At 39.2% G+C, this 27,953-nt stretch overlaps 1 protein-coding gene across 1 annotated transcript in view; it reads left to right on the forward strand.

The window, feature by feature from the left end:
* Positions 1 to 20,141, forward strand: part of LOC124777682 (NADP-dependent malic enzyme-like) — a 144,549-nt gene extending 124,408 nt beyond the window's left edge. The window contains exons 9-13 of the mRNA XM_047253159.1: positions 865 to 1,007; positions 14,469 to 14,639; positions 17,871 to 17,994; positions 18,083 to 18,202; positions 19,899 to 20,141. Of these exons, the coding sequence (XP_047109115.1) occupies positions 865 to 1,007; positions 14,469 to 14,639; positions 17,871 to 17,994; positions 18,083 to 18,198 (554 nt within the window). The 3' untranslated portion in view covers positions 18,199 to 18,202; positions 19,899 to 20,141. The remainder of the gene's footprint in view (positions 1 to 864; positions 1,008 to 14,468; positions 14,640 to 17,870; positions 17,995 to 18,082; positions 18,203 to 19,898) is intronic.
* The last annotated feature ends 7,812 nt before the right edge of the window (positions 20,142 to 27,953 follow it).

Consider the following 27,953-nt stretch of genomic DNA (forward strand, 5'->3'; position numbering starts at 1 on the left):
AGACACTGAAGTGGCTGGCTATTGAAGATAAATGTGAACAATCCTGAGGAAGCATACATATAAAGTTTCAAGAACTGGCTTTAAATGGTGTTTAAAGGATTATACTACAACCCCTCTGTATCACCTCCATAGAGATCATGAGGGGAAGATTAGATTAACTGCAACACACATGGAGGCTTTTAAACAATCATTCTTCTCATGTTCCATATGTGAATGACATCGGAAAAACCTTAATGACTTGTACAGTGGGATGTAAACCTCTGCTGTGCACTTCAGTGGTTTGCAGATTGTAGATGTAGATGGATATTTATAGGCTTTTGTGGCCATTGTCAGTTGCCATGACAGTTTTTTGATTTTTGCACTGCATTATCTTGTCTGTAATTGTTCTGTTGTCATCTGTAATATTTCAACCTCAATACTGGAGCAGAATGTTCTAGCATTAATGTTACAACATTTAGAAAAGATCAAGGAAGATGGAAGTAATGTGGTTTTAATATTAAATGTATGTGGTAGGCACAAAGTTAATGTTAATGTTTTCAAGTGCCTTTCTTTCTTTCTTTCTTTAAATTTACTTTTCTAATTCTCATAATTATGTAACATCTTATCTCATGACGTCTCAGTTTCTGTTTGATCCTACATAGGAATGTGAAAGGTCATACTTCAAAAATAGAAAAATGCATCTACAACTTTGTGTGATTGGTTAACATAAGTAGCAGATTAGTTTCTCAGAATGGACAATTTAGAGTCATTACATTTCACATTTTCCATCCATTTCTCATAACTTATTCCACTAAAATTAAGTACCAATATTTGTTTTTAATTTGTGAGGAAATTAATAACTTTGTAATTGATTTGATTTCAAAGGTGCAGCTGCTGTTGGAGGAGTATTCACCCCAGAGCTGCTGAAAAGTTTGACAGAATTTTCAGAGCATCCAATTATATTTGCTTTGAGCAATCCAACTACAAAGGCTGAATGTACTGCTGAGGCAGCATATATAAATACAGATGTAAGTGTTTCTTGTTATCAATGTGATAAAGAGGGAAAGAATGTTTCCTTTATTAAAACAATCATGGCAAAAAGGCAATATCAAAATTTACCTTAAGGTGCATCATGGGAGAGAAGTGGGGGAGGGGGCAACAGGGTGACAAACTAATGTGAGCTGCATTTTCGTTGACTATTAACACATGAGAGCAAAATATTATGGCATATCCTATTATGCCATAGGCAAACATGAGTGACATGTCAAACTTGTTTGATTTTCAACTATGAACTTGGTTGTGCCATTTTGAAAATGGGCATGCACAATGTTAGGCTGCTGACCAAGCAGGGATTGCACTGTTGGCGAATGAGCAGGAAACTCCCCATGCAAGCCAATGAGGATGCGCCTATCACGGCTGAAGCACTGGGGCCCTGGGCAGAGGTTTCTGGACAAGTAACTGTTGCCCCATTTAGAGTTGGTGATACTAAGCAAATTAAACTTTCTTCCACTGATGGCAATAAGGTCCCGGCAGTCTTTTCAGATAGGAAAGACAGTGCAAAGAGATATGACCACACAATGTTCCCTTCCCTGGTTACATGTGAGAAGACGGACAAGCCACATGTCTGGGAGTGAAACATTTCAACTTGTACTTGGTATGTACTGCTGCTCAGTCTACAGCTCTTCAGGCATGTAATGATCTAGGTGACATATCTGTGGCTATTGCCCTACACAGAACTTTGAACATGTTCCAAGGAATCATCTTCCTCAGAGATCTTACACTGGAAACAGATGAGGACCGGTGGACTAATCTCTAGCATTGAAGTGCTTATTTCATCAGACAGGTAAGGAAAGGACATAAGGATAATTGCACTGATACTGGTGCCTCAAGCTTAGCTTTTGAAGGGAATGTCCTTCCAGGGAAAGTGTACAGGTGTAATGCGAAACTGTGTGTCCCATTATCTATGAGGTACTTCAGAGGTTTGGGCATATTTCATCTTGCTTCATAGTGGACCCAAAACAGGGCAGCTGTGAATGATCACTCAACGAAGATAGTTGTTTTGAACATTAACCTTTGTGTGTCAACTGTGTGGAACATTCCCATGTGCATTCATCAGTTTGCCCAGTTTTCAAGGAATAACAGAAGATCCAGGAATATAAATCTATTGACCACCTGTCATATACCAAGAAATGGAAGAAAAAGGAATGCCCACATCTCATGGATATGACTATAAATTATACTAATGTCATAAACATGGCCTCCTACCTCAAACTTCCCCAAACCATGTCTCCCACCACCCTCCTCTTCCATGGTTCCTGTGGTACCTTCTTCAGGAACTACTTCCCACACCCAGCTTGAGAGGCATTCTCCATCTTCAGTGTTCACTGGTGATGGGGCTCCCTCTTGGGTCCCTTTCCAAGCAACCCTTGGACTGGAGGCTCGACACCAAATTATGGCTGAATAAGCCATGACTTGTGGGTCCCAGGGCTATCCACTCTTCATCTGTCCAAGTGCTCAATGTTGATAGCTTCTTAAACGAACTTTGCCCACTAAACATTATGAAGGAAAAGAAGAAGAAGAATTGGAACAAGACTCTTCCAGTGTCCCTAGAGGCACCAGCATTAGATCCCCTAGTGAAGTCCTAATGACAGACAGTGGTTCTGCACCATTCCCAGTCCTCCTGACCCATTCAGATCTATTCTGACCACCAATCATGTGATCATTCAGTTGAATTGTAATGGTGCTACTTCCACCCACCAGAACTTCAATACCTTATTTAATTTTCTTTTGCAGTTTGCATTGCTCACAAAGAACCACATTTCACTGATGGCCATTCTTCAATGCTGCATGGTTATCATGCATTCCATAAGAACAGTGCTGGTCCTGAGAAGGCAACTGCAGGGGTCTGTAGTTAGGTTCAGACAGATGGTGTCAGTGAGTGAATTCCCCTTCATACCTCATTGGAGACAACAGGGTGTGGGTGAAAAGGACCTCAGTGATTATGATTTGCAACATTTACCTGCCTCCAGGCAGGCTACTTACATACTTCGAATTGACTACATTAACCCAAACAAATCAGCATAGTCGACAGGACCGATTGTGGACCTCTTGTACAGAACCGAGTGGAGGGTCTGAATCAGAGGCTCAGACAGTTCTGTGACAATGTAGGCTGCAGATTCCTTGACTGGGTGTCACACTTCATTGAACAGTTGGCACTCTTGATTCTAATGGATCATGGGTGGGACAGCTGTGGATGCGACGTTTCCTGTTGCATGCAGCGCCCTGAGGATGCCCAATCGCTAATTTATTATTTCCCTCATTTTGCTCCTATTATTGACAATACACGTGGTATACATTATGTTTTTAGCCTTGTACCTTTTACAGTTATGAATCTCCCTATTAGATCAGAAAATGTTCTTGGTGGACATCTCTGCTGCTGGATACAACATGCTTGAATTGAGGGACTGATGACTTAGTTGCTTGGTCCCTTACCTTCCCAATCAACCAATCAAAAGTTTTCGTAGAGCATTGTAAACAGAGAAAAAAAATCTGACTGTAAGATTGGAAAAAGTTAAGAAATAATGTCCTGGTGGTAATGGGGTGGATACAGATGAACACCAAATTATTTGGACAGTAATAAGGCGAAGTCACCAGTAACTTTATTGATGGAATCATTATGACACTCACATGATGTGATGTAGGAAAACCAAATCAGGAAACCTAGAAATGACTTCTTCCCATTCCTCTCTTAGATGTGTGTAGTACCACTGCACCTCCTCAAGTTCACTTAATTGTAAATGCTTAATTTTGTAATGTGAGTAGTTATTAAGGGTTGTTCCGAGCTTATTTTTGATTGCAAATAAGTTATTGACTACTGTTCTTGTATTGAAGATAACCCATTGAGAAAATAAATTGCAAATTGTGGAATTTTGTTCTTCTGTTCTCGAGTGTGTCCAAATTTGTTTACAAATAAACATGCTTGTAGCTTGTAATATGGCTGTGCAAATTCCAACATGACAGAAAATAAATTTCCGTTGATTGGCTGGGAGAACATAGAGTATAATATGAACTTGGAAGCATAAACATTGTGTAACATTTCTACTGCCAAATAATATGTAAAAATTTAATTTCCTGGTTTTAGATTGCAATTTTCTTGATGAGTATTGGTAATTGTAGAATTTTTAGAGCAGGAAATGATACTTCTCATAATTTGATGATGATTAACATTGTTATTAAAGTATGTTCACCACAGATTCCCTGATTTATGCTATCTGGATCCTGCTGAAATTCTTTAATAATTCTAATAGGTTAACATCTTGAACTAAAAAGGTCCTTTATGAAAGAGTCTTGAATTTTCCATGCTGACTTTTTGGAACTTTGTAAATTATGGTTGAAAAGAACAGAGTTGTTGATCTTTTACACTTGATAGTTTCATTTTAAATGAATATAAATTCTTAAATATGTTACATCAAATTATTGATAGTCAAATTTTTGTTAATGACAAAGCATGCTTAACATCAGTACACGCATAATATTCAGTTGTTCCAAATAATATTAAATAATGAAATAATGCCTAATAACATGATACTCAGTACATTACCCTCCCCCCCCCCCCCCCCCCCCCCCCCAGGCCCTAGGGTTAGAATAGGTCCGAGGTATTTCTGCCTGTCGTAAGAGGTTACCAAAAAGAGTCTCACATGTTTCAGCCTTTATGTGATGGTCCCCCATCGGGTTTGACCTCCATCTTTCTAAATGTTCCTGAAGAGTAAGCCAATTGGGGAAGGGCACCTAACATGGTGCATCATGTCCATTGTGCATTGAGATCTTTAGCCCATTTTCTCATCGTTGCATTGTAGTTCCACTCATTCTCCATCTCTTGGCCAAGGCCACCTTCCAGGGTGTGTTTTCCACCATGCACTATGCAGTGTCACTTTCTACACAGACAATGACCATGGACTTCTTACCACCACATATCCAGCACGGTAGCCAGTCCGTTGTGGTAGGACCACCATGTACCCTGTTGCTTGTAGCCCCCTGACAACACAGTGATAGCTCTGCTGATGCCTGTGCTGTTCACTCCCCACGTATGCCATGGAGTAGATGCCTATCTCCCCGGGGCATCGGGACTCCCAGAAATGGCCATCCTGCCAGATGGCCTTTGCTGGGGCTGGGTGGTGCACGTAGGGAGGGCCCTGGTCACAGTGGGTGGCATCGGGGTGGATGACATGCCATGAAGTGTAGTACAACATCTCTTGCTGGTAGTCTGCTGCCAGTAGTCTCAAAGCAAGCAAAGTCTAACTTCAGTGCTAAGAAATATGACCCCAAATCATTCCCTTCCATGGCCACACCATGGGAGGAACGCCGGTTAAGGATGGCAGTGAAGCTTATTCGCCCCGATACTTTGTATGTATGAGAGTTGATGGGGAAGCTTTTATGTTCATGAAGCACCAGTTTTTTGTGTTGCATTTGGAGGACAAGTTTGGGCAGTGGAGGGCTTGTCCAAAATGCGCTCTGGGTCAGTCTTGATAAAAACAGCATCCTCTGCCCAGTCACGGGTATTACTCGCTTGTGACAAGTTGGGGGATGTTTCTGTGACCATCATACCCCATAAGAGCTTAAATATAGTCCAGAGTATCATTCACAAGGACCTTCTTCTGCAGTCTGATGACGAGCTGCGCACCTATTTAGAGTGGCGAGGTGTGAATTTCATCTGTCGTATCCATCAGGGTCCAAGGGTTAATCGGTTACCACCGGTGCCTTCACCTTGGCTTTCGAAGGTGACATATTACCCGAGAAGGTCAAGGTGATGGTCTACCCCTGTGATGTCAAGCCATATAACCCTCCCCCAATGTGGTGCTTTAAGCACTGGAAGTTCAGCCATATGTTTTCCCGCAATACTTCGGCATCACATGTCGAGATTGTGAATGTCCATCACATCCCAATACTCCATGTGCCCCACATCCCATCTGTGTCAACTGCAGAGAGCACCATTCACCTTGCTCACCAGACTGCAGGATTTTACAGAAAGAGAGGAAAATCATGGAATATAAGACCCTGGTCCGACTGACGTACACTGAGGCTAAGATTAAATTTAAGCACCTACATCCTGTGGCTATGACCTCCTCTTATGCTGTCACTATGAGAACAATTGTCACCCCATCAGTTACTCGCATTCCTGTTGCCTCTCAGAACTGAAAGACTACACCTGCCCTCTTGATGGTGGGGGGCACTTCCATCTCTGTTGTTCCCGCACCACCTACTTCTGGTGCAACGCCCCCCCCCCCCCCCCCCAATCATCGGGGATATCAGTCCCCACTTCTGAGCTGCAGAAGCATAAGTCTTCTTTGGCTCCTCTTGCTGGGAAGGGGTCCCTTGGTCCCTTTGGTCTCTCCCTTCCCAGGTTTCTGCTAGTAGGATAGATGACACCCGCCAGTGGCTGAAGAGCCCAAAAGCACCTGGTCATAGGGCTTCATGCTCATTCTCAGTCCCAAAGACTGAATCAGTGAAGTCGTCCCAGGCAGGGAAACCCAAGGAGCACTGAGAGAAATCCGAAAAGAAGGTCCCCAAGACCAATGGAATTCTGGTGGAACCCACATTACTGCTACCTACAAGCTCTGCATTTGCAGATGAGGTGGAGATTCTGGCATCTGCTGAGGACCTAGTTCTTGCCGGACCCTCAAACACAATGGATTTAGACTGCTCAGGCAAAAATTTGGAGCAGCAGGTGACCGTGAGGTGTAAACTACCTCATAGAATGTTCCATGCCTTCCCAGTCTCACAATGACATCATCCTTTAGTGGAACTGCGGCGGTTTTTTCCACCACCAGGCTGAGCTACGACAACTGTTAAGCTTTACACCTGCTTTCTGCATTGCCCTCCAGGAAACCTGGTTCCCAGCAATGCAGACACATGCCCTCTGTGGCTACAAGGGATACAAGAGGAACTGTAGCGACTATAATTGAGTGTCAAGTGGAGTTCACGTTTATATCCTAAACTAAGTCTTTAGTGAAATTGTGCCCCTTCAAACCCCTTTGAAGCTGTGGCTGTCAGAATAAGGACAACACAGGAAATAACTGTCTGCAATGTATATCCTCCTCTGGATGGTGCAGTATCCATGAATGTATTAACTGCACTGATAGACCAACTACCAAAACCTTTCTACTTTTGGGAGAATTTAACAGTCATAACCACTTTTGGGGTGGCACTGTGCTTACTGGCCGAGGCAGAGATGTCGAAACTTTACTGTCTCAGTTCGACCTCTGTCTTTTAAATACTGTGGCTGTCACAAATTTTAGTGTGGTACATGGTAGTTACTCAGCCATTGATTTATCAATTTGCAGCCCAGGACTTCTCCCATCTATCCACTGGAGAGCACATGACGACCTGTATGGCAGTGACCATGTCCCCATCTTCCTGTCACTGCTCTGGCGTCAGGCCCATGGGTGCCTGCCCAGATGGCCTTTAAACAAGGTGGACTGGGAAACTTTCACCTCTGCTGTCACTGCTGAATCTCACCCACCCAGAAACATCAATGTGACGATTGAGCAGGTGACTACAACAATTGTTTCTGTGGCAGAAAACATGATCCCTCACTCTTTAGTGTGCCCCCGTCAAAAGGCAGTCCCTTGGTGGTAGCCAGAAGTTGCTGAAGCAATTAAGGAGTATCGGTGAGCTCTATAGTGGCACCCTTCCATGGAGCACCTCATAGCCTGTAAATGGCTCTGTGCCTGCATTCGCCAACTTACTAAACGGTGGAAGCAGGAGTGTTGGGAGAGATATGATTCAACCATTATGTGCCATACATCACTTTCCCAAGTCTGGGCAAAGATAAAACATGTTTTCGGGTACCAGACCCCAACAGGTGCCCCTGGTGTTAACATAAATGCCCTGTTATCTACAGACGCAAATGCGATTGCCGAGTACTTTGCTGAGCACTATGATCGAGCCTCTGTGTCGGAGAATTATCCCCAGCCTTTTGTACCCCCAAACAGTGGCTGGAAGGGAAAGTCTTCTCATTCACTGCACACCACAGAGGATTCTATAACACCCCATTTACAGAGTCGGAGCTCCTCAGTGCCCTTGCATACTGCCACGGCACATCTCCTGGGCCAGATCGGATCCACAGTTGGATGATTAAAAATCTCTCATCTGACGACAAGCGACACCTCCTTGTCCTCTTCGTCTGGTGCGATGGCATCTTTTCTTTGCAATGGCGGGAGAGCACCATCATTCCAGTGCTCAAACCTGGTAACAACCTGCTTGATGTGGATAGCCCATCAGCCTCACTAATGTTCTTTGTAAGCTGCAGGAATGTATCGTGTGTCAGCGGTTGGGTTGGGTGCTGGAGTCACGTGGTCTTCTGGCCCCATGTCAGGGTGACTTCTGCCAGGGTTGCTCTACCACTGATAATCTTGTGTCCCTAGAGTCTGCCATCCAAACAGCCTTTTCCAGATGCCAACACCTGGTTGCCATCTCTTTTTTATTTACAAAAAGTGTATAAAACCACCCGCTGACATCATATCCTTGCCACATTATACAAGTAGGGTCTCAGAGGCCCTGTCCCAATTTTTATCCAAAATTTCCTGTCGCTTCGTACTTTCCATGTCCAAGTTGGTGCTTCCCATAGTTCCCCTCATATCCAGGAGAATGGGGTCTTGTAGGGCTCTGTATTGTGTGTGTGTGTGTGTGTGTGTGTGTGTGTATGTGTGTATGTGTGTGTGTGTGTGTGTGTGTGTGTGTGTCTCTATTTTTAGTGGCCATTAATGGTCTAGCAGCAACTGTAGGGGTGTCCGTCTCACCTTCTCTGTATGCAGACGACTTCTGCATCTCATACTGCTACACCAGTACTGGTGTTGCTGAGCACCACCTACAGGGAGCCATCTACAATGTGCAGTCTTGGGCTCTAGCCCACGGTTTCCAGTTTTTGGCCACAAAGTTGTGTATTATGCACTTCTGTGAGCATCGTTCTGTTTGTCCAAAACCAGAATTTTACTTTAATGACGATCCACTCACTGTAGTGGAGACATATCGTTTCTTAGGACTGGTTTTCGACACCCGGTTGACTTGGCTTTCTCACCTTTGTCATCTTAAGTGGAAGTGCTGGCAGCACCTCAATGCTCTTCACTGCCTGAGCAACACCAATTGGGGTGCAGATCACTCTACACTGCTGCAGCTCTTCAGAGCCCTTGTTCAATCCCGCCTTGACTATGGGAGTCTGGTTTATGGTTCAGTGGTGCCCTTAGTGTTGCGTTTACTCATCCAGTGCACCACTGTGGTGTTCACCTAGTGACAGGAGCTTTTAGGAAGAGTCTGGTGACCAGTGACTTGAGGAGGCCGGAGTCTCTCCATTGCAGGTCAAGCATGCACAACTTCTGGCCATTTACATTGCACACATTTGTAGTTCTCTTGTGCATCCGAATCACCATCTCCTTTTCCAACCCACACCCACAACGGTTCATCTCCCACATTGGCAGCCCAGGTCAGGGCATCCAACTGCAGTTCATGTCTGTTCCCTTCTTTCCGAACCGGAGTCCTTGACTTTACCAACTATACTTGAGGTCCATTCACCTACACCTCCATATTGTACGCCTAGGACACAGCTTTGCCTGGTCCTTTCACATGACCCTAAGGACTCAGTTAACCCTGTGGCACTCTGCTGCCACTTCCTCTTGGTTCTTGACATGTACTGAGGCCACGACGTGGTTTACATGGACAGCTCATTGGCTGATGGTCACATCAGCTTCATGTATGTCCATAGAGGACATATTGAACAGCATTCCTTGCCCGATGGCTGCAGTGTTTACACTGTGGAGCTGGTGGCTGTATCTCGTGCTTTTGAGCACATCCATCCATTATGCCCTCGGGAGTCATTTCTTGTGTGTACTGACTCCTGGAGTCTACAAGCTATCGACCAGTGCTACCCTTGTCATCCTTTGGTAGCAACCATCCAGGAGTCCATCTATGCCCTGGAATGGTCCGGTCATTTGTCTGGATCCAGGTCATGGAATCCAAGGCAACGAGCTTGCTGACAGGCTGGCCAAACAGACTACACAGAAACCACTTATGGGGATCGGCTTCCCAGCAACTGACCTGCGTTCAGTACTAGGCCACAAGGTTTTGTGGCTTTGGGAGACGAAATGGCATAACCTCAGCATGCAGAAGAAACTTCGTGCCATTAAGGAAACTATGAATGTGTGGCAGTCCTCCATACAGGCCTCTTGCAGGAACTCTGTGGTTCTCTGCTGACTATGCATTGGCCATGCATGGGTGACGCATGGCTGCCTCCTGCGGAGTGATGACCCACCTCAGTGTCGGTGCGGTGCCAAGGTGATAGTGGCCCAGATCGTGGTGAGCTGTCCTTTGGCTGCCCTGTGACAGACTCTTCAGTTACCAGGCTCATTGCCATTAATTTTAGCTGAAAACGCCTCATCAGCTAATTTAGTTTTTCTTCTTGAATGTGATGGTGGGTTTTACCATTCTGTGTAAGTTTCAGCACATGTCCTTTTCTCTTTGTGTTCTCCACTCTAATGCTTTTAGGGTGGATGTTTTAATGTGCAACAGAGTGACTGGCTTTTCCTTTTTATTCTTGTGGCCGGCCAGCCACGGTCATCTGCTCTCTTGTTTTTACCCCTTCTACCTGTTTCTTGCTTCTCTTTGTGGTCTTTTGCTGTTTTGTCCATAGTTGTGTTGGTTGTCCTTCTGTCATTCTTCTGGTTCTTCCTTTATCCTGTTATTATGCTATACATCTCCTTTTTCATCTTTCCCTTCTGTAATTATTTTACTGATGACCTCACAGTTTGGTCCTCCCCCACCCCCCTCTTTTAAACAAACCAACCTCAATACATTGCGTTGAGTAATGCACTAAAAATTGTTTTGCTTACTTCTGTATGAAACCAAAGGCTCTTACACTAAAAAAAGCTTTTTTCTTGAGTATTTGAATACTAGCAATGGACTGCAGCCTCACAGTTTGCTTTTATATGGCAGAAACTGTTACCCAAAGACAAAACAAGACTGTGGGAAGCAAAACAGTTGAGATTTAACTACAAATGCTTCTGGGTGCACTTGCTGTTAGTCAGTATCCATTACCTGTTCACGCTTTCTTTAAACTGACATTGAATGTGTACATACGGTGTGTTAACTGTATGATGGCAGAGTTGTGAGGGGAGTGCGGGGAGAGGAGGAAGCAAGCATTGGCTGGCGAGGGGAGAGGATTCGTTGGGAGGGGGGACAAGGCACGCCTACCAGTTGCAGTGCTAGCACTACAAATTGCGCGTCGTGCTTACATGAAAGCAGACGAAAGGCTTGGAAGTAAAACTCGCTTTAAATGTTGTTCGTAAACAAAACTGAAATCATCATGTACATTGAAATCTATATATATATAAATGAATGTATGTATGTTTGTCTACTATGTGCTCACAAACCATTCATCCGATTGCAATCAAACTTTGGTGAGTTGTTCTCCAAATGCCCGAAAAGAGTAATAGACAATGTTTCAACAGTTAGGATACTGTTGCGTGCGTAGCGCAATTGTTTAGGTAAAGGCTTGTCATGCAGCAGACCAGGGTTTGATTCCCACTGCTCGCAATTTTTTATTTAATTCCCCGCAATGTTAAACTATTAATTATAAAATTTAAATATACTTAAACAGGTCATGTAGTATAACCTAACTGTCAATCTCTATATATACAAATGAATGTATGTATGTCTGACCTCTGTGCGTTTTGAATTTGGAAATGTACTGTAATATGAATGTGTTTTGAAATAAAACTTTAACCAGTGGTGTTTCCATACAAAGCAATACAGTAGCAAGGAAAAATGAAATATAAGGTAATTCGGACGAAATAGGGGGCTCCTTCAAAGCGATCGCGAACAAAATATCTGAAATGGAAACTCACCTTTTCTTGCTAGGCGTTTCTGGTGAGGATGATTCTTGGAAAACTATATGAATCTCCCAATGCTACGCATGCTTTCTCCTGTGTATGTAGCAGCTCTCAATGAAGATTTGTAAATGGGGTGAAGCAATTTTTTCGGCTCCCTTTCTCTTTCGCAGCATTCAATCACACGCAATATAATTTTGGGAGCATTGCTACGTAATACTGGTTTCCTTCTAACTGTAGGCCTACCGGTAGGGGCTGTTGGCGACTCCCGAGATGGGCCAGCAACTGCCTCTTCACTCATTTTGATAATGTTTAGCACAACTGCACAATAAAAACACGCAGAACAGTACAGCGCAAAACAATAACGAAGCAGACGACAATGGCTACCTTGTACAACACAGTCAGCTACATAATGTTGGCAGCAGTTGAAAGTGCGTGCCTACCAAAGCCTCCCGACGTTTACCAACTTCTATCGATTCAGGACTAGGGAGAAGTCTGCCATCTAAAACTTTACACACTGTATGTCTGTCTGGCGGAAGAGGTTGTGAGTGCAATGCACTCATGTTCTAGCTGTAACATATCAAAAGCATTGTGTGCCTGTCATCTCACCTAAAATATCCTCACTTTTAAAGCACATTTATCTTTCTTGAAAGTATGAAATAATTTGTAATAAATACAAAATTGGAGAATATAGAATAGCAGGGCAGAAACTAAAAGGTTTAATACAAAAAAATCTAGCTAACAGTGCCTTAAAACAAAAATGTACAATTTCATTCTTTCTGCTTTATCCCTTCACTTGCATCTAGTGAAGAATTTGAAATTTTATGTATATGTTTTAAGTGTTAATGAAACTGATGAACTGTGTGCAAAAGATAATTTTTTTATAATTCTGATTTGCCTTAATTGTACATAACATAGCAGATTAGTTATCTGCCCAAAACTTTTGACAGTAGAGCTTGCTAGGGTGGACAAGATAACCTGAGCCTTGAGCTTTCAAAATGGGATTTCGGTTCCAAGGTTAAGTCACCTAGTCTTCTGAGTTAAGAAACAATGTAATGCAGAAGAAATGAAATAGACAAAATTAAAGGAACAAGTCAGTTTTTTTTCTTGGGATTCCATGTGAAATTGCTATAAGATAATCAGTTAAACTTGAAAAGGAAGAAGCTAGAAACTGTAGTGACAGTAGAATAAACACAAATTATTAGCTATGAAAATTTGAGAAGAAAATATTGTGAAGTACATTAATTTCAGTGATTGTGCTGTAAAAGAGAACCAATTTACCCACTCAAAGAGTACGTACTGAACAAAGAACTGACTTGTAAGGAGAAATAAATTGAAATTAGAAATTACTGGAAAAGAAGAGATATGCCCAAAGTGGAGAAATCCATTGAAGAATATAATATGAAGAAAAGAGAAGGAAAAAAGGGAAAGTGTATAATCACACAATAACCTGCTTTTTCCTAATGAAAGGTACTAAAATCAAACTCAATAAGAATGGAAATAAAATATCTTCCTGGTCACCTGGATGTAGGTTTTTTTGTGATTTCTTTAAACTGTTAAAGATGATGCCCTGAAGGGTACCATTAAAGGGATGAATGCCTGTTTCCTGTCCTCATCATTGCCAAAGTTAAATCTAGCCTTAATTCTCCAGTTTCTTCATAGTGCACTTCATGAGTCCATCATAAGTGATGTGTCAACTGTTAGTGACAAGAATAATTTATTTTTTGAAATACTAAGCCACATCTTATGCTGAAAGTTAGATAATTAATGTTCTTTACTGCCAAAATATTGTTTTTGTTGTGTGTTAGAGAACAGAATATTGAAATACTTTTACTACATTTTTGAACAATTTAGTATACATTACACAGAGTGTCATCACAGCTGTTATGTAATTGTATTTTTAAGTGTTGTGCTGTAGGAATGTTTTAAGTTTCCATGATATTTTTAAATTAATAATGGCAGATTATAATTACAGATTATATAAGTAAAAAAAGGAGAATGAACAAGGCACTCACAACAGTACAATAAAAAAAGTTATTAAAAGGATAGCTTGCTAATCACCATGTAGCTGAGGTGCTGAGCCACAGATAGGTGCAACAAAAAGACTGCTAAATACTAAGCTTTCAGCCAAAAGACCTCGCAAATTAAATAACTTAAACATTGACATTCACAGAAATGCAGTTCATACACATGAACACTTTCTCTGGCTGCCGAGATCAGAGTCTGTCCTTGGAAGTCAGAGACAAGTCATAAGCGTGTGAATTGCATTTGTGTGAATGTGTGTGTATGTTATCTAACTCAGAAGAAGACACTGTGCCTGTCTGGGACTCAGTACCTCCACTATATTGTGAGTAGCAGTCTATTTTTTTTCATAAAATTGTCATTATTCCATACTGGATTTTCTATTATGTGAGTTAGTACATAAAAAATCAGATATGGGACTCATTTTTAGGTGAAGTTAATATAAGAGCAAATAATGCAGGAGACTTTATACTTTGATCAGAATAAAAATTGTGGAATGTGTATTTGGTAGACATAAATGTGCATTTAAAATGATAATATTCCCAAGTTTATATATGTTCTGCAAACCACTTATTAATTTATTTAATTTAGGGTAAAGCAGTATTTGCCAGTGGGTCACCATTTGATCCAGTGACTTACAAAGGAAAAACATTTTATCCTGGCCAGGGTAACAATTCATACATTTTCCCTGGAGTTGCACTAGGTGTTATCTGTGCTGGCATTCGTACCATAAGTGAAGAAGTTTTCCTCATTTCAGCAAAGGTATAGTATATTTTGCATGTAATGTCCTGATCAGAATCAGAATAGTCTGTCTCTAGAGAACAACTTCTTCAGTGTGTATATTAATGGTTAATATAAGTCACAGGAATAATGCTTAACATAAATGGATTGCATCAAATAAGTTACATTATTGAGTGTTTCCACCCAAGACTGTTTGTTCCTGACATTCTATAAATGTAACTAATACAGGTTAGGGCAGCCTTTTACTATCATCGATTTTGGGAAAAATCTTTGGACTGAGTCCTGATATAGTGACTATATAATTTATTTTCATTTTCACTGAAGACATCTGAATAGTGATTATTTGAGTTTTTAGTGAATTTATCTGTCACACCGCCAGTTCTCAAACAATTAAGATTTTTTTGTTGGGGTTGAGGATGCGGATTGGGCAAATGGCCATTTGATTATTGAAATGGCCTGTCCACTGTTGGTGGAAACATCATCACAATGAAACTCGCATGTCTGATTACAAGCTATTCTACATTTTCAGAACAATGTGGCTGCCTATAATGTTTTTACAAACAGCTGTTTTGCTTTTCCATTGATAAAAACGAGTTGTCCTTACCCATATCAGCAAGGACTGCCTAATTGGTTCATACTTCACTATTGCTGTAATACACTGGCAGTGTTCCATGATTTCTGTAAATTGCTTGAGGCAAATGCCGGGATGGTTCCTTTGAAATGGCACGACAGATTTCCTTCCCTAATCCAGTCTTGTGCTCCATCTCTCATGACCTTGGTGTCGACAGGATGTTGAACATTAATCTCCACCCCCTCCTTCTCCTCCACCCCCTCCTGATACCCTGACAAATAGTTTGTGTTACATCTCCTAGGTCCTCACTTTACCACACAAAAGCTGCATCATGCTCTGTGTTTCGTCACTCCGTAAATTCTACTTTTGCTGCTTTACAGAAAAACAGTGGAATTAATTTCACCACTGAAAGCTATATCACATTCCTTATTGTGTTCATAGGCTTCTGGGCAGCACTATCATCATGAAAACTAATTCATATTACCATCTTTATCTGAACTGAAATGAAGTCCTCTGCAGTACTTGGCAAATATCTAATGATCAGGTTATTCAGTACACTTCAGAGTTCTGTAGTCCCTTCCTATTACAATTAAAATAACATTTAGTGTTCCTGTAGTGTTTCCCCTTCACAGTAATTCAGTGACCATCTAGGTCCATATAACTTGTTCTTAAAGTTCGTGTCTCTCCATTCAATTTTTATGACAGGAGACATATCTGTGTTGTTGATGCAGTGTTATAAAGCTCACATACATACATACCCTGATGTTCCATCGTGTGTGCACTACACTTTTGGCCATTTAGTGTATTTGGTTTTGAACAAATGGTAAAGTAGAGAATATTACAATGACCTTTGCTTAATGTACAGAGTTTTTGATTTGGTATTAATTTGCAAGCTACAGAGGCATTCCTATCTCATTGGTGCCCCTAATTTGAAGCAACAGTGAAGTGGTAAGCTTTTTGAAAGTCTAAACATTGATTATGATTATTTAATTTTTAAGCAGTCTCTAGAACTCTTCTGTGATTCATAACATGCTACACTGTTAGTTTTTATGTTTCAATGAAAACTTCAGGCTTAAAACACTTAATAAACTGGCATTTCAACATCTGAGTGGAAGCTGTGGCAAAGATACCTTGGCACATCTTGTAATCAGATTCAAAGCTTCAATCTACTAACAACTTTTTCTTAGTGCCCAAAATCCAGAGAGACTCCTCTGCATATTGATTTTAAGTTTGAAAATCAAGATGAAGGTACTGGTTAGAACTGGATTCAGTCTTAATCCTATAAAATTTTAATTATTTTATGTTCTTCAGCATCCATACATCTGCATATTAGTGACAAGTTTGGTATCGACTTTTAAATGAAAATATATTTAAGATTATATATAAAAACAAAGATGAGGTGACTTACCGAACAAAAGCGCTGGCAGGTCGATAGACACACAAACATACACACAAAATTCAAGCTTTCGCAACAAACTGTTGCCTCATCAGGAAAGAGGGAAGGAGATCTCCTTCCCTCTTTCCTGATGAGGCAACAGTTTGTTGCGAAAGCTTGAATTTTGTGTGTATGTTTGTGTGTCTATCGACCTGCCAGTGCTTTTGTTCGGTAAGTCACCTCATCTTTGTTTTTATATATAATTTTTCCCATGTGGAATGTTTCCTTCTATTATATTAATATATTTAAGATTATTGACATATTCCAAATTTGAGAACCATTTCATTTAGGATTCAAGAAATGCACATTAATATGTTGTTGTTTTGTAATATATCATTTATTCTTCTGTCCCATTTGTTCATTTATTTGCATGCAACTAGTTTTATTCTCAAAGGATCACCTTGAGAGCTATATAGTTGTCATTAGCCCATCAAATCTGTATCAGAATTATTTTTTTGTTGTTGTTACTTTGGATATGTGATATGCATTCTTGTTTTATGAGTATGTTTTACATCAATAAGGATCTCTTCACTGTGGCTGTATGGGACAAAATTTGCAGGGGTTGGACAAAAATATGAAAACACTGCAAGAAATGCGTGCCAGGCCTTCAGACTGTGCTGTTGTATTAGACCACAAACACCATCTGTGAAATGTCCTCAAGACATTGCAAGTGTGTGTCATGGTCAGAACAGTGTTCTGTATAGTTGTGAGTGCATTATGTCAGAGCTAAGAGAATTCAAATGTGAGCAAGTTGTTCATGCTCATATGGTGGGTTCTTCCATAATGAAGGTAGCTGCTGTGCTTTGTATTTAAAGAGGCAGCATATTGAAGATTTACGCTACATACAGGGAAAGCAGAAAAACAACATCTGCTAAATCAGAACACAGATGAAAACAGGGCAAACTGGAATTCTAAAACTACTCATCGGTGATGCAAATGCCTGTAACAGGAAAACTCTGTACCGTAAAAGGTACCGGAGTGGGGCGGCAGTGGGGTGAGTGGACTGCTCTAGCCAGTTGAGGGGTTGTGTACCACTGAGGGCTGTGGTGAGGATGGAGCTTCTCCATTGTTTCTAGGTCCCCAGTTCAATAAATAAATAAATACATACATACATACATATATATTCACATAACCTCCTTATCAATTTTTTTTTCTTCCATTAAAGTTTTGGTATTTTTTAAATCTTTGCTTGATCAGTATTGATACCTTTTGTGCTGATATACACTAATGGTTGGACTTATTTCAGGCACTTTCTGATTTGGTCAGTGAAGATGATTTGGAGAAAGGAAGCCTTTACCCACCTTTATCAAGTATACAGAAGTGTTCAGTTGAAATTGCTGTCAAAGTAGCAGAGTATGCTTATGAAACAGGTAAACATAACGCTCTTAATTTTTTCTTACTGTAAAATTTGTGTAGTTTTACATTTGAAAATTTTGATTGCACTTCCCCTGCTTTTAGGAGTGGCATCAACTCTACCACGACCTGAAAACTTGGAAAAATTCATAAGAGCTCAGCTGTACGACTACTACTATAAATCTTCCGTTCCTGCAGTGTATGATTGGCCTAAATTATGAAATGGTAAGTCTAACATATTATTATTTATTTTATTCTTTCTGAGAGATGGATATAGAAATTAGACAAAATAATGGGAACACACTGGACAAGTATTTCATTTTTAAGATTATGTGTAATGTATTTCATTATCTTCTTTCCCTAATGTACTCTAGCATATCTGGAAGTGTTTAGCATTTCCACAGTGTGTCAGGCAAACTCAGTTGTACACTATTCCCTTCAGCAACATTAGTTTATGCACAGAAAGAACCAGAAAAAAAAATCAGACTGGAGATACCATAAATGTGTGGATTGTCATACTAAGATTTTCAGGGGTGCCTACGATTACACTGGCAGGATAAGATGCTGTACGAAGCTATGAACCTTTTGAAGGTGATGATGTCCATTCATTGGTGTTGGCCTTATATCCAGCATATGATCATGGGGACAAAAAATAAGTTATCAGCCTCATTTTGTCTGGTGTTTCAATGGATATTTGCAATTTCATTTTTGCAGTGATAGCTGGAATCAACCAAACAAGTACTGCTCATCTCATTGTTCTTGAGAAACTCAGTGTCGGTTTGTTTCCCATTGCAAACAAAATAATTTTTTAAGTGCAATTTTACATGCCCTTTTATAAGAGTCATCCCAATTTTGTCTTGTGTGATATTAGTTTTATCAGTGCATATTAACAGTAAAACACGAAGAATCAGCAACAGCACTGTACTGGTCCATGCAAGTTGCTACTGCCATGCAGTAATGTTAGTCAGATGCTGCTGGAGTACTGGTTATTCTGTGTGTTTTACTGTCCCTGATAATACAGATCAGTAAAATGAATATCACACTAGAGTAATTTGGGAATGCTCTATCACAAGGGCATGTAAAATTCCTTTTTAAAAATAATTTTGTTTGTAGTGGGGAAACAAACATTCTCCATTGTCACTAAGCTTCACATGAAAGACATGATGAGCATCATTTGTTTGGTCTGACTCCAGCTATACATGGCAAAACTGAAATTGCAAATATGTGCCAAAACATGCCAAAACAAAAAAATTCACCTGAATACTCATCAGAGGAACACACATGTACGTGTGTATGTGTGTGAGCACGTGTAAAAATTGGGAAAGTTTCATGTAACTTGATAACTATTGATCTTTCCAGCTGCCTAATGAGAAATAAATTTATTTGTAAACATCAGAAAGTACCCTTCCCCTGAAGTGATAGCCTGAACAACATCATAGTTGTACCACACTGTGTATTTCTCAACTTAGTTTTGCTCTAGACATGAATACAGTGATTCTTCCAATGTTTCTGTTGATTCACGTTTCCTTAATTGAGGTAATTCATTATAAAAAAGATGTACAGATAACTTCTTTAAATTTTTGACATGACCAGAATGTTGTGCACATTGGCTAGATAATTAGCACCTTGTTCTTCATTTTTTTGTCTCATTAATCATATTTTCCATCTCCCTCCTTTCCTTTCCTTTCCTTTCCTTAAACTCTAGTGGAAACCCTAATGTCTTTTTTTAATAGTTGTGTTTAGGGAAAAGATTATTGTGTTGCCACTACAGAGTAGATCTGACATTATAATTAGATGTTAAGCTTCATTTGTGGATGCATCCATAAAACATTTTGTATTTAATGAGGAAACTATGAATTTGCATATTTCTCAAGTCTGTGACTTTTAGTAGCTATTTTTATACCTTGTTTTCTAATTTCAGGCTTATATGAAAGCAGTTTACTACTTCACTGACTCATTCCCTCAATGAAATGGAGATAAGGAGCAAAGGGGATACATGAACATTTCTTGTGAAATTGTCTTTTGTGTTTATTTATTTTTAATGTGTAAAATATTGTCTTTTTTGATTAAATTGTCTGTTTATCTGTGTACAGGTGTTACAGAATATATATTATTGTGAATATTTGTGTTCATATACAATAAATGTAAATACTTTTGTTAAAAATATTGTTTTGAAAGCAACCTAAACAGTTCCCCTCACTCCTTATTAGTATTGACTTAAAACTGTAAGGGAAAATTACATTTTTTGGCAACAAATAAGAGGTGATATGGTTAAAGACATTCACAGTCATAAAATTAATAGGTAAGTCTGCAGTCTTTGATGACCACTGTCATTTTAGGAAAAATCTACACTGTAAGGTCACATTATGATTCTCCTCACTTTTTTCTTGCACAGTCAATGTTTCGACCCCTCTGCTGGGATCTTTTTCAAGATCTTTTGGTGTTTCTGGTTATCTGATCACTCAGCTCATCTCTACTGGTATCCTGAGTGTTTAAGAAGACACTGAAGAAGATCATATTGCAGCCTAACAACCTAAAGGATTTTACCGTCACTACACTCTTACAGAACAATGGATTGTATTTTAATCTTAATTTAGTTTTAGTTTTTTAGTGGCTTACTTAGATCCTGTTGTACAAATGCTGAGACAATTCCTTGTGTAGAGTCGGTAACATTTTCATACCCTTTTCAATTCTGAGCAAGTACAATATAGAATATTGAAAGAGTTCTAGGCTAGTGTCAAAATTGTTGTATGCAGTAATGGATATTTACTGTAAGCCCTTTATATATGTTGTCCAGTAAAACTGACTTGTAGTGCAAGTTTATTAGCTGATTTTCCATCACAGTCATCTTTAATTATGATCATCACCACAATTTTGATGTGATCACATAGCCTTTTATGATGGTAAACACTTTTAAGTGTTATTTGCATTCCTTCTAATAATAATGTAAATTAATAATATAACATAAATGAAACACAAAATGATTCACAGCAAACAATTTGTCTTAATCTCACAAAAGCCCATATTGTGCAATTTAAAACAAACAAAAAATGAGCTGCTGGGACACGAAGTACACATTAATGCTCATATGCAAAATGAAACGCATTATTTGAAGTTCTTTGGGATCCAACTATAACTGCTTTCCTGCTAATTTTCTACAGCAGATTTTGCTGGCATGAGTACAAAGAGTATTAAATGATGCATTGACAATTTTCTGCTGATGCCGGATGCAGATTAAATTTCTAAGAGTTGATTATCTTTCATTAACACATCCCATGACTCATTTCACATTCATGAAAATTCAAATTTTTATAGGATCTACAGAACATGCTAAATGGCTAAAATGACTTCTACTTTAAAAAGTGTAGTATAGCAACAAAAGACTGAGTCCTCGTGACCTTAATATCTTCTCCTATTTATGTGTTAATCAAAATATCCTCCTAGGCTCTGGTTCAGAAGTAGTGGTCTTACAATTACACAGGGATTGGTCTTAATAAGACTGACTTAACACCATTGATGGTTATCAAAGGCAAGAAATCCAAGAAAACTAGGAGACTATATGCAGTCACGACCATTTACTTAAGATATTGATTTAAACCATTTTCATAAAGTTTGAAAAATTGTGAAACATAAAATGTGTTGTTTATTTCAGTTTCAATTGCTATGTGGTTTAGATTATGATCACTAGTTTCAGCTGTTAGAGGTCATCATTAGATGTATAAAAATAATACAGAAAAGAAGGACAAAGTTCAGAAATATACACAGTAATAAATTTACACAGTTATTTGAAATATAAATGTTAATTACTCCTGTGCAGGCTCTTTACTCAGTAACAAGTCACATTTGTTGCCATTAGGGCCACCTATAGATTTCATGGGCTCCTAGAAAAACTTTCATGAGGGGCCTCCAAAGCTTTCACAGCCCACAGTAGTTAGTTATTACAAATACTGGTTTTTCAGTACAGTAGATGTAAACAGTAAATAAATGCTGTCTGCACAATACACTGTCAGTTTATTTATTAGGTAGCTGTAGCCATCCTTCCTTTGTTGTGGCTCAGTCTGCTTGAATGGAAAAGAAAGTTTGAGGTAGTGCACATTTCTAACATGTACAGGAATTGGATATACATCCAATCTCACTTCCCTGTCTCTGTCCAACTCCCCCACCCACTTTCTTTGTTAACCTCCTCCTCCTTCCTCTCTCTGTCAATCACCTCTATGTCCCCTCTCTGTCCATCACCACCTCCCCTTATCTCTGTCCATCACTCCCTCCTCCCTCCTCTCCGTCCATCATATTCTCCCCCTCTCTCTGTCTCTTCTCCTCCCCCATTTCTCTCTCTCCATCTCTTGCTAATCCCTCAATCTGTCCATTTCATCCTCCTGATTTTCTGTATCATTTCCACACAAACTCTGTCCATCTTCTTCCCCCTTCTGATTTGACCCTCATTTATTGATTTATTGTTACCACAAATTCAAATTCTGTAATGGTACTGGAATTGTGAAACAATCGGCCATAAATACAATTTTCTTGTTTGCTAACAACATTTCACTATATTTGTGTGTGTGTGTGTGTGTGTGTGTGTGTGTGTGTGTGTGTGTGTGTGTAATCACTTTTATATTTATATCTGATTGCATATTCAGATCTCTACTTTTTTCTTTCTTTATTGATTTGCAACCTTGATTGTAGCTACTGGATTTTTATCCATGGTACAGCTATTATTCTCTTGTGTCCTTATTAACATATTCCTATTGAAATGCAACTTTTGAATACATTTTACATGTTTTTTAAGTTGCTGTTCATTCATCAGCACATTTAACTGTGCATTCCACTATTCTAAAATTTTGATGCCTGAATGTTCGTGCTTGTCAGAACACTTTTGATGCTTAAACTTCAATAAAAATTTCGTGTCAGCTACATTATTTCAAACTGTTTTGTGTACTCAGAAAACTAATTTTTATGTACTCAAGTTGTGTAAAGTTGGCATCACAAAAGTATGCTGAAAGATTGAGTTTTTCAAGTTTTTCATGGCTTCTACCCGATTCTTTATACAATTTCACAGAGGACAGGGTTCTGGCTTGTTGCAAAGTTCTGATCTTGCTAATAATTTTACTAAAGCATTCATTATGTTATGCAGAATTACATAAAATTGACATAATTAGGAATGTTATTTATTAGTAATCAAAATACTACAAAATTACAGTGAGTCAAAAGATGCTAAAATCTTTTAAGTATTCTTGTATTAAATGCTTTTCATATAACTAATAACTTACACAGAGCAAAATTGTGATGTCTTGAGCCTAGGAGTACATGCATTTTGACCATTACTAGATTGTTTTTGTAGTCAATTATCATAATTAAACTGGCTGTGTGGTACAGCATTATCTAAAGTGAGATATCAAGCAAATCAGTAGAAACAGTCTCAATTACATTTTTAACGAAAGTCAATGAGTGTTCACAGTGAGTTTGTACAATACAAGACTTGAGTATCGAGTATTCCTGTGTCAACTGCTCCATATTTTTTTTTTTTTTAGATATAGAATGTGTCAGCCCATTCTGCTACTATACATAGCCATCCAGAATATTGCTCATCAAATGTAGGTGCAAGATTCTGCCGCAACATGCACTGAGTAAAACAGAAAGTGTGTTACTAACTAGAAAACAGTTACTTGGCACTTGTTATGTAAAATGCAAAAATACATAATTATATATTAAAAAAGTACAAGAAATTGTTAATTGTTGAATCACTACAAAAGAAACTGGTCATGATTTTCCTTAGGCTGCAATTAACAAATGAAGGAAAAGAATATGTATAACAGATTTACAACACAACCTTTTTCTTTTACAATACTTTTGGTTCCCTCTAGTATGCTCTTCCTCTTCTCATTCTTCTCCTGTTTTCTTACCTTCTCTCTGCTCTCCTTCACTCTCCTTTCCTCAGCGTCATGTCCAAAGTTTATGTAGAGAAATTATCACTGCAAAATGTCCCATTTTACGTTGTCCCTGATGAGTAATTTATCTATCATGTTGTGACAGAGTAGGTTGACCCCCACCATCCTACTTTGTATACACCCCTGTTTCATGTATTAAAATCTACATAAAATTGTCACTAGTTTTCTTTTCAAAATTCCAATGTCAAATTTCCTACATGAAGTACATATTGTGTAAATTATCAAAATGGTACAAACAAAACTTTATTATTCAGTTCATTTAGATTGTTGTTCTAATTACAATGAGCTAATTAGTTTTATCAGAAATGATGGTAATAGAAAGTTACTGCAATTAAAAAACTTTGTACATCTACCCATAGGAAAAATTTGTAGAGCTAAGGGATAATTTCAGGAGGAAAGACCCCTTTCAAACGAAAGAATTATTTTTCCTCTTTTCAGTAAAGTGTTTGCTAACCCAAACTTAATTAGTTTGTAAGGTATTATTAATTAAAGATTTCACCTGGTCCGAACTTTCAGAGCCAGTTATAGCTGAACTATTGTGAATTTCCAGGATCTGTTGATACACTTTTGACTGTTGATATACTTTTGGTTGCCTGATTTTTGTGAATCTCTTGGCACCTATATTAATAAGCAAGGGTTCTTAATTAATAATTACTAAATTTTTAATAACATTGTAACATAAAAGATGGATCCCTTGGTCATAAAATGGGATTCCCATTCCATAGGAATAAAGTAGTACTGCATGCTTTAATAGATATTGCTTATGACAAGTAATATACAAGGGAGGGTCAGAAAGTTGCTAGCCTAACAAAGAATGACAGAAATTTCATAATACCAATTTAGTTTCAATATACAAGGTGTACAACTTTGCTTCTGCCATTTTTTCCCCAACATTTAAGGCTTTAGTGAAACAAATTGGTTACACATGTATCATTCAAAGTATTTTCCATCACTGGCCACTACTTTCTCCCATCTTTCGGGTGGTGTACGAATCCTGCATTGAAAAAATTGTTCATCCTTTGAAGTGATCCACGAATCAATCCAATTTTTGACTTCTTCATGAGATCGGAAGTGTTGGTCAGCCAGGCTGTGCACCATTGATCTAAACAGGTGATATTCAGAGGGAGCTATGTTTGGAGAATACAGTGGGTGGGGTAGGACTCCCATTTTAATGTTTCCAAGTACGTTTTGACCTCTTTTGCAATGTGGGTTGAGTGTTGTCATGTTGCAAAATCACTTTATCGTGTCTCTCGCTGTATTGCAGCTGTTTGTGTTTTAATGCTCTGCTCAAACACATTGTGTTTGATAAAGAGCTCCTGTGATTGTTTCACTTGGTTTTAATACCTCATACTACATGACATCGAGCTGGTCCCACTAAATGCAGAGCATGATCTTGGAGCCGTGAATATTCAGTTTGGTCGTCGATGTGGAAGCATGACTGGGATATCCCTGTGATTTTTTTGTTTTTAGGGTTATTGTAATGCACCCATTTTTCATCCCCGGTCACAATGCAATGCAGAAATCCCTTCCGTTTTTGCGTCTTAAGCAACTGTCCACAAACACACAAATGCCTTCAATGTCTCTTGGTTTCAGCTCATGCGGGACCCACATTCCTTCTTTCTGATCATGCCCATAGCCTTGAGACATTTTGAAATGGCTTGCTGTGTCACTCCCACTAATTGTGCATATTCTTCTTGAGTTTGAAGTGAGTCTTCACTCAGCAATGTCTCCGATTCTGCATCTTTGAAAACATTCTCTCTTCCACCACTGTGCCGGTCTGCGACATTAAAATCACCATTCTGGAAGTGTTGAAACCACTCACAACATGTTCTTTCACTAATAGCATCCTTATCATATGTACTTGAGAGCATTCAATAAGACTCAGCCACTGTTTTCTTCATACTGAAACGAAACAATAACACCTCCTGTAAAAGACGAGAATTAGGCTCGTAAAATGACATTTTCAATCAAGAACAACTTTATGTTGCAGAGACAAATTGACTAATGTTTGAATAAGGTTATATTGACCGAGGTCCATGCTAACTGCCTGACGTCTGCGATCTGTTTCTTTCGACTGCTACTTACCGTTGTCGCCACCTATGAGCAAACAGCAGAAGCAGAGTTGTACTCCTTGTAATACCCATGTGCACTAATACACTTGCAGGCACATTCAGATAACTTCTGCAAGCCATTCAATTAAAAGGTCTTCAATTTCGAGTCCAATCAAGTGTTCACACCATCAATCATTGCATCATCATTGTCAAATTGTTGTCCTTTGAGGTCTTTTTTTAGGTTTGAGGAAAGAGAAACAACTGATGGAGCCAAATCTGGAGAATATGGCAGATGACGTAACAATTCAAACTTAGTCATGCAGAGTTTCCAGCGTAGAGAGGGCATTGTGCACCAGTGCATTGATTGCTGATTTTTGCACTCGTGATTTTTTGGGTTACGGGATGAAGGATGTTTCCATTGTTGTGACTGTTTTGTCTCAGGATCAGAGTGATGAACCCATGTTTTGTTCATTGTCACATACCTTGCAAGAAAGCCATCTTCATCCACTTCAAACTGCAGACCATTTCTTCACAACACTGCACATGTTCCCATCTCACCAAGATGAAACTTTCCACATTCCCAAAATATCCACAACAATGTCATGAGCATGCCCATGGGAGATTCTAAATGTGACTTCAATGTGCTGCAATGTTGTTCAACAATCTGCAAAATCGTATTGTGAATTGCAGTCACTGTTTCATCATTGGCAATGGTGACAAGTCTTCCACTCCTTGGTACATCTTCCACACATGTTCTCCCATGTTTGAAGTCGGAACCTCAGTTTTTTGTTGTTGCATAAGACGGAGCACTGGCCTTAAGTGTGTTCTGCATGTCCTCTGCAATTTCCTTGGGCACCATTCCCTTCAAATGAAGATATTCAGTCACAGCACGGTTCTTGATTCTCTAGGTATTCATCATTTTGTTTAAACTATGGTATACAACACATTTTAGAAGCAAAACTAACAAAGCTGGAGCCACAAAAATTGACTTCCTACCCACAAAGAGTCACCATAAGAGTAGGCAGTGGTGTTTGTGCAAGATATTACAGTAACAATCTCGAGCTAGAAACTTTTCAATTGCCCCTCATGCAAGCAAAATATAATGACAAAATCAGTGGCCAATAAAAGATGAACATTTTGACCTATAGAATTTATAAACTACTATAATTTGACAAAGTTCAGTAATATCATGAAGTGGGTCCTTACAAGCCCAAAGCTTGTGCCATTTTCTGTCAGTAAGCATTTAGTTCTCAGTCAGTATGTCCATTCTGTTCATTTTACTCTTAGCCTTCAGCTGATATAGGTAGTCTATTCTTTATCCCAGCCTCAGGAGGCTTTTGTGACTTTTTCTACTTAACTGCATGTGAAGCAACTTTTGATCACTTCATCTGTACTGCGTGGTTCGAACTATTACACTCTGAAACTTCTGGCTACTCAGTTTAAAAATAAGCCCTGCTACAGCACTTTCAGATGGTGATCCAGCAAAACTGTGGTGCAGCTACCAAGGCTTATTCCATAACACGTAGGACTAGATTAAGTGACAATATCATCATGAAATATCTGAAATGTGACACATGACCCTGCTGTAAAAATGTTCCATCACAGGACGTATAAAAAAAAGTGAAAGATAAGTCTCTTAAATAGTTGATGCTCTGGAGTAAAAATTACGAGTTTTTCGTTGGTGGAAAAAACTGAGTTAATATCTAAAAAGATCATACTAAATGTGCTGGCAATACAGTATTGTGGGTGTCAAGTCAATTAAAAGCAAGAAAACTGGTATTTACACGCGAATTACAGAACACGTACGAGCCTGAGACAACACAGCGTAGCACAGTAAAACATACATAAGTGAAATTAACAGTTACTTAACAATGTAATTAAGCAGCAATTAGTTGGGTACATGATAAATAAGTAGGAATCCAGATAATCAGTGAGAAGAAAAGCTGTTAGTCAAAATGCTACCTGTGAAGCCAATTAGTG

The sequence above is a fragment of the Schistocerca piceifrons genome, chromosome 2, assembly GCF_021461385.2.
Source record: "Schistocerca piceifrons isolate TAMUIC-IGC-003096 chromosome 2, iqSchPice1.1, whole genome shotgun sequence".
Taxonomy (NCBI): Eukaryota; Metazoa; Arthropoda; class Insecta; order Orthoptera; family Acrididae; genus Schistocerca; species Schistocerca piceifrons.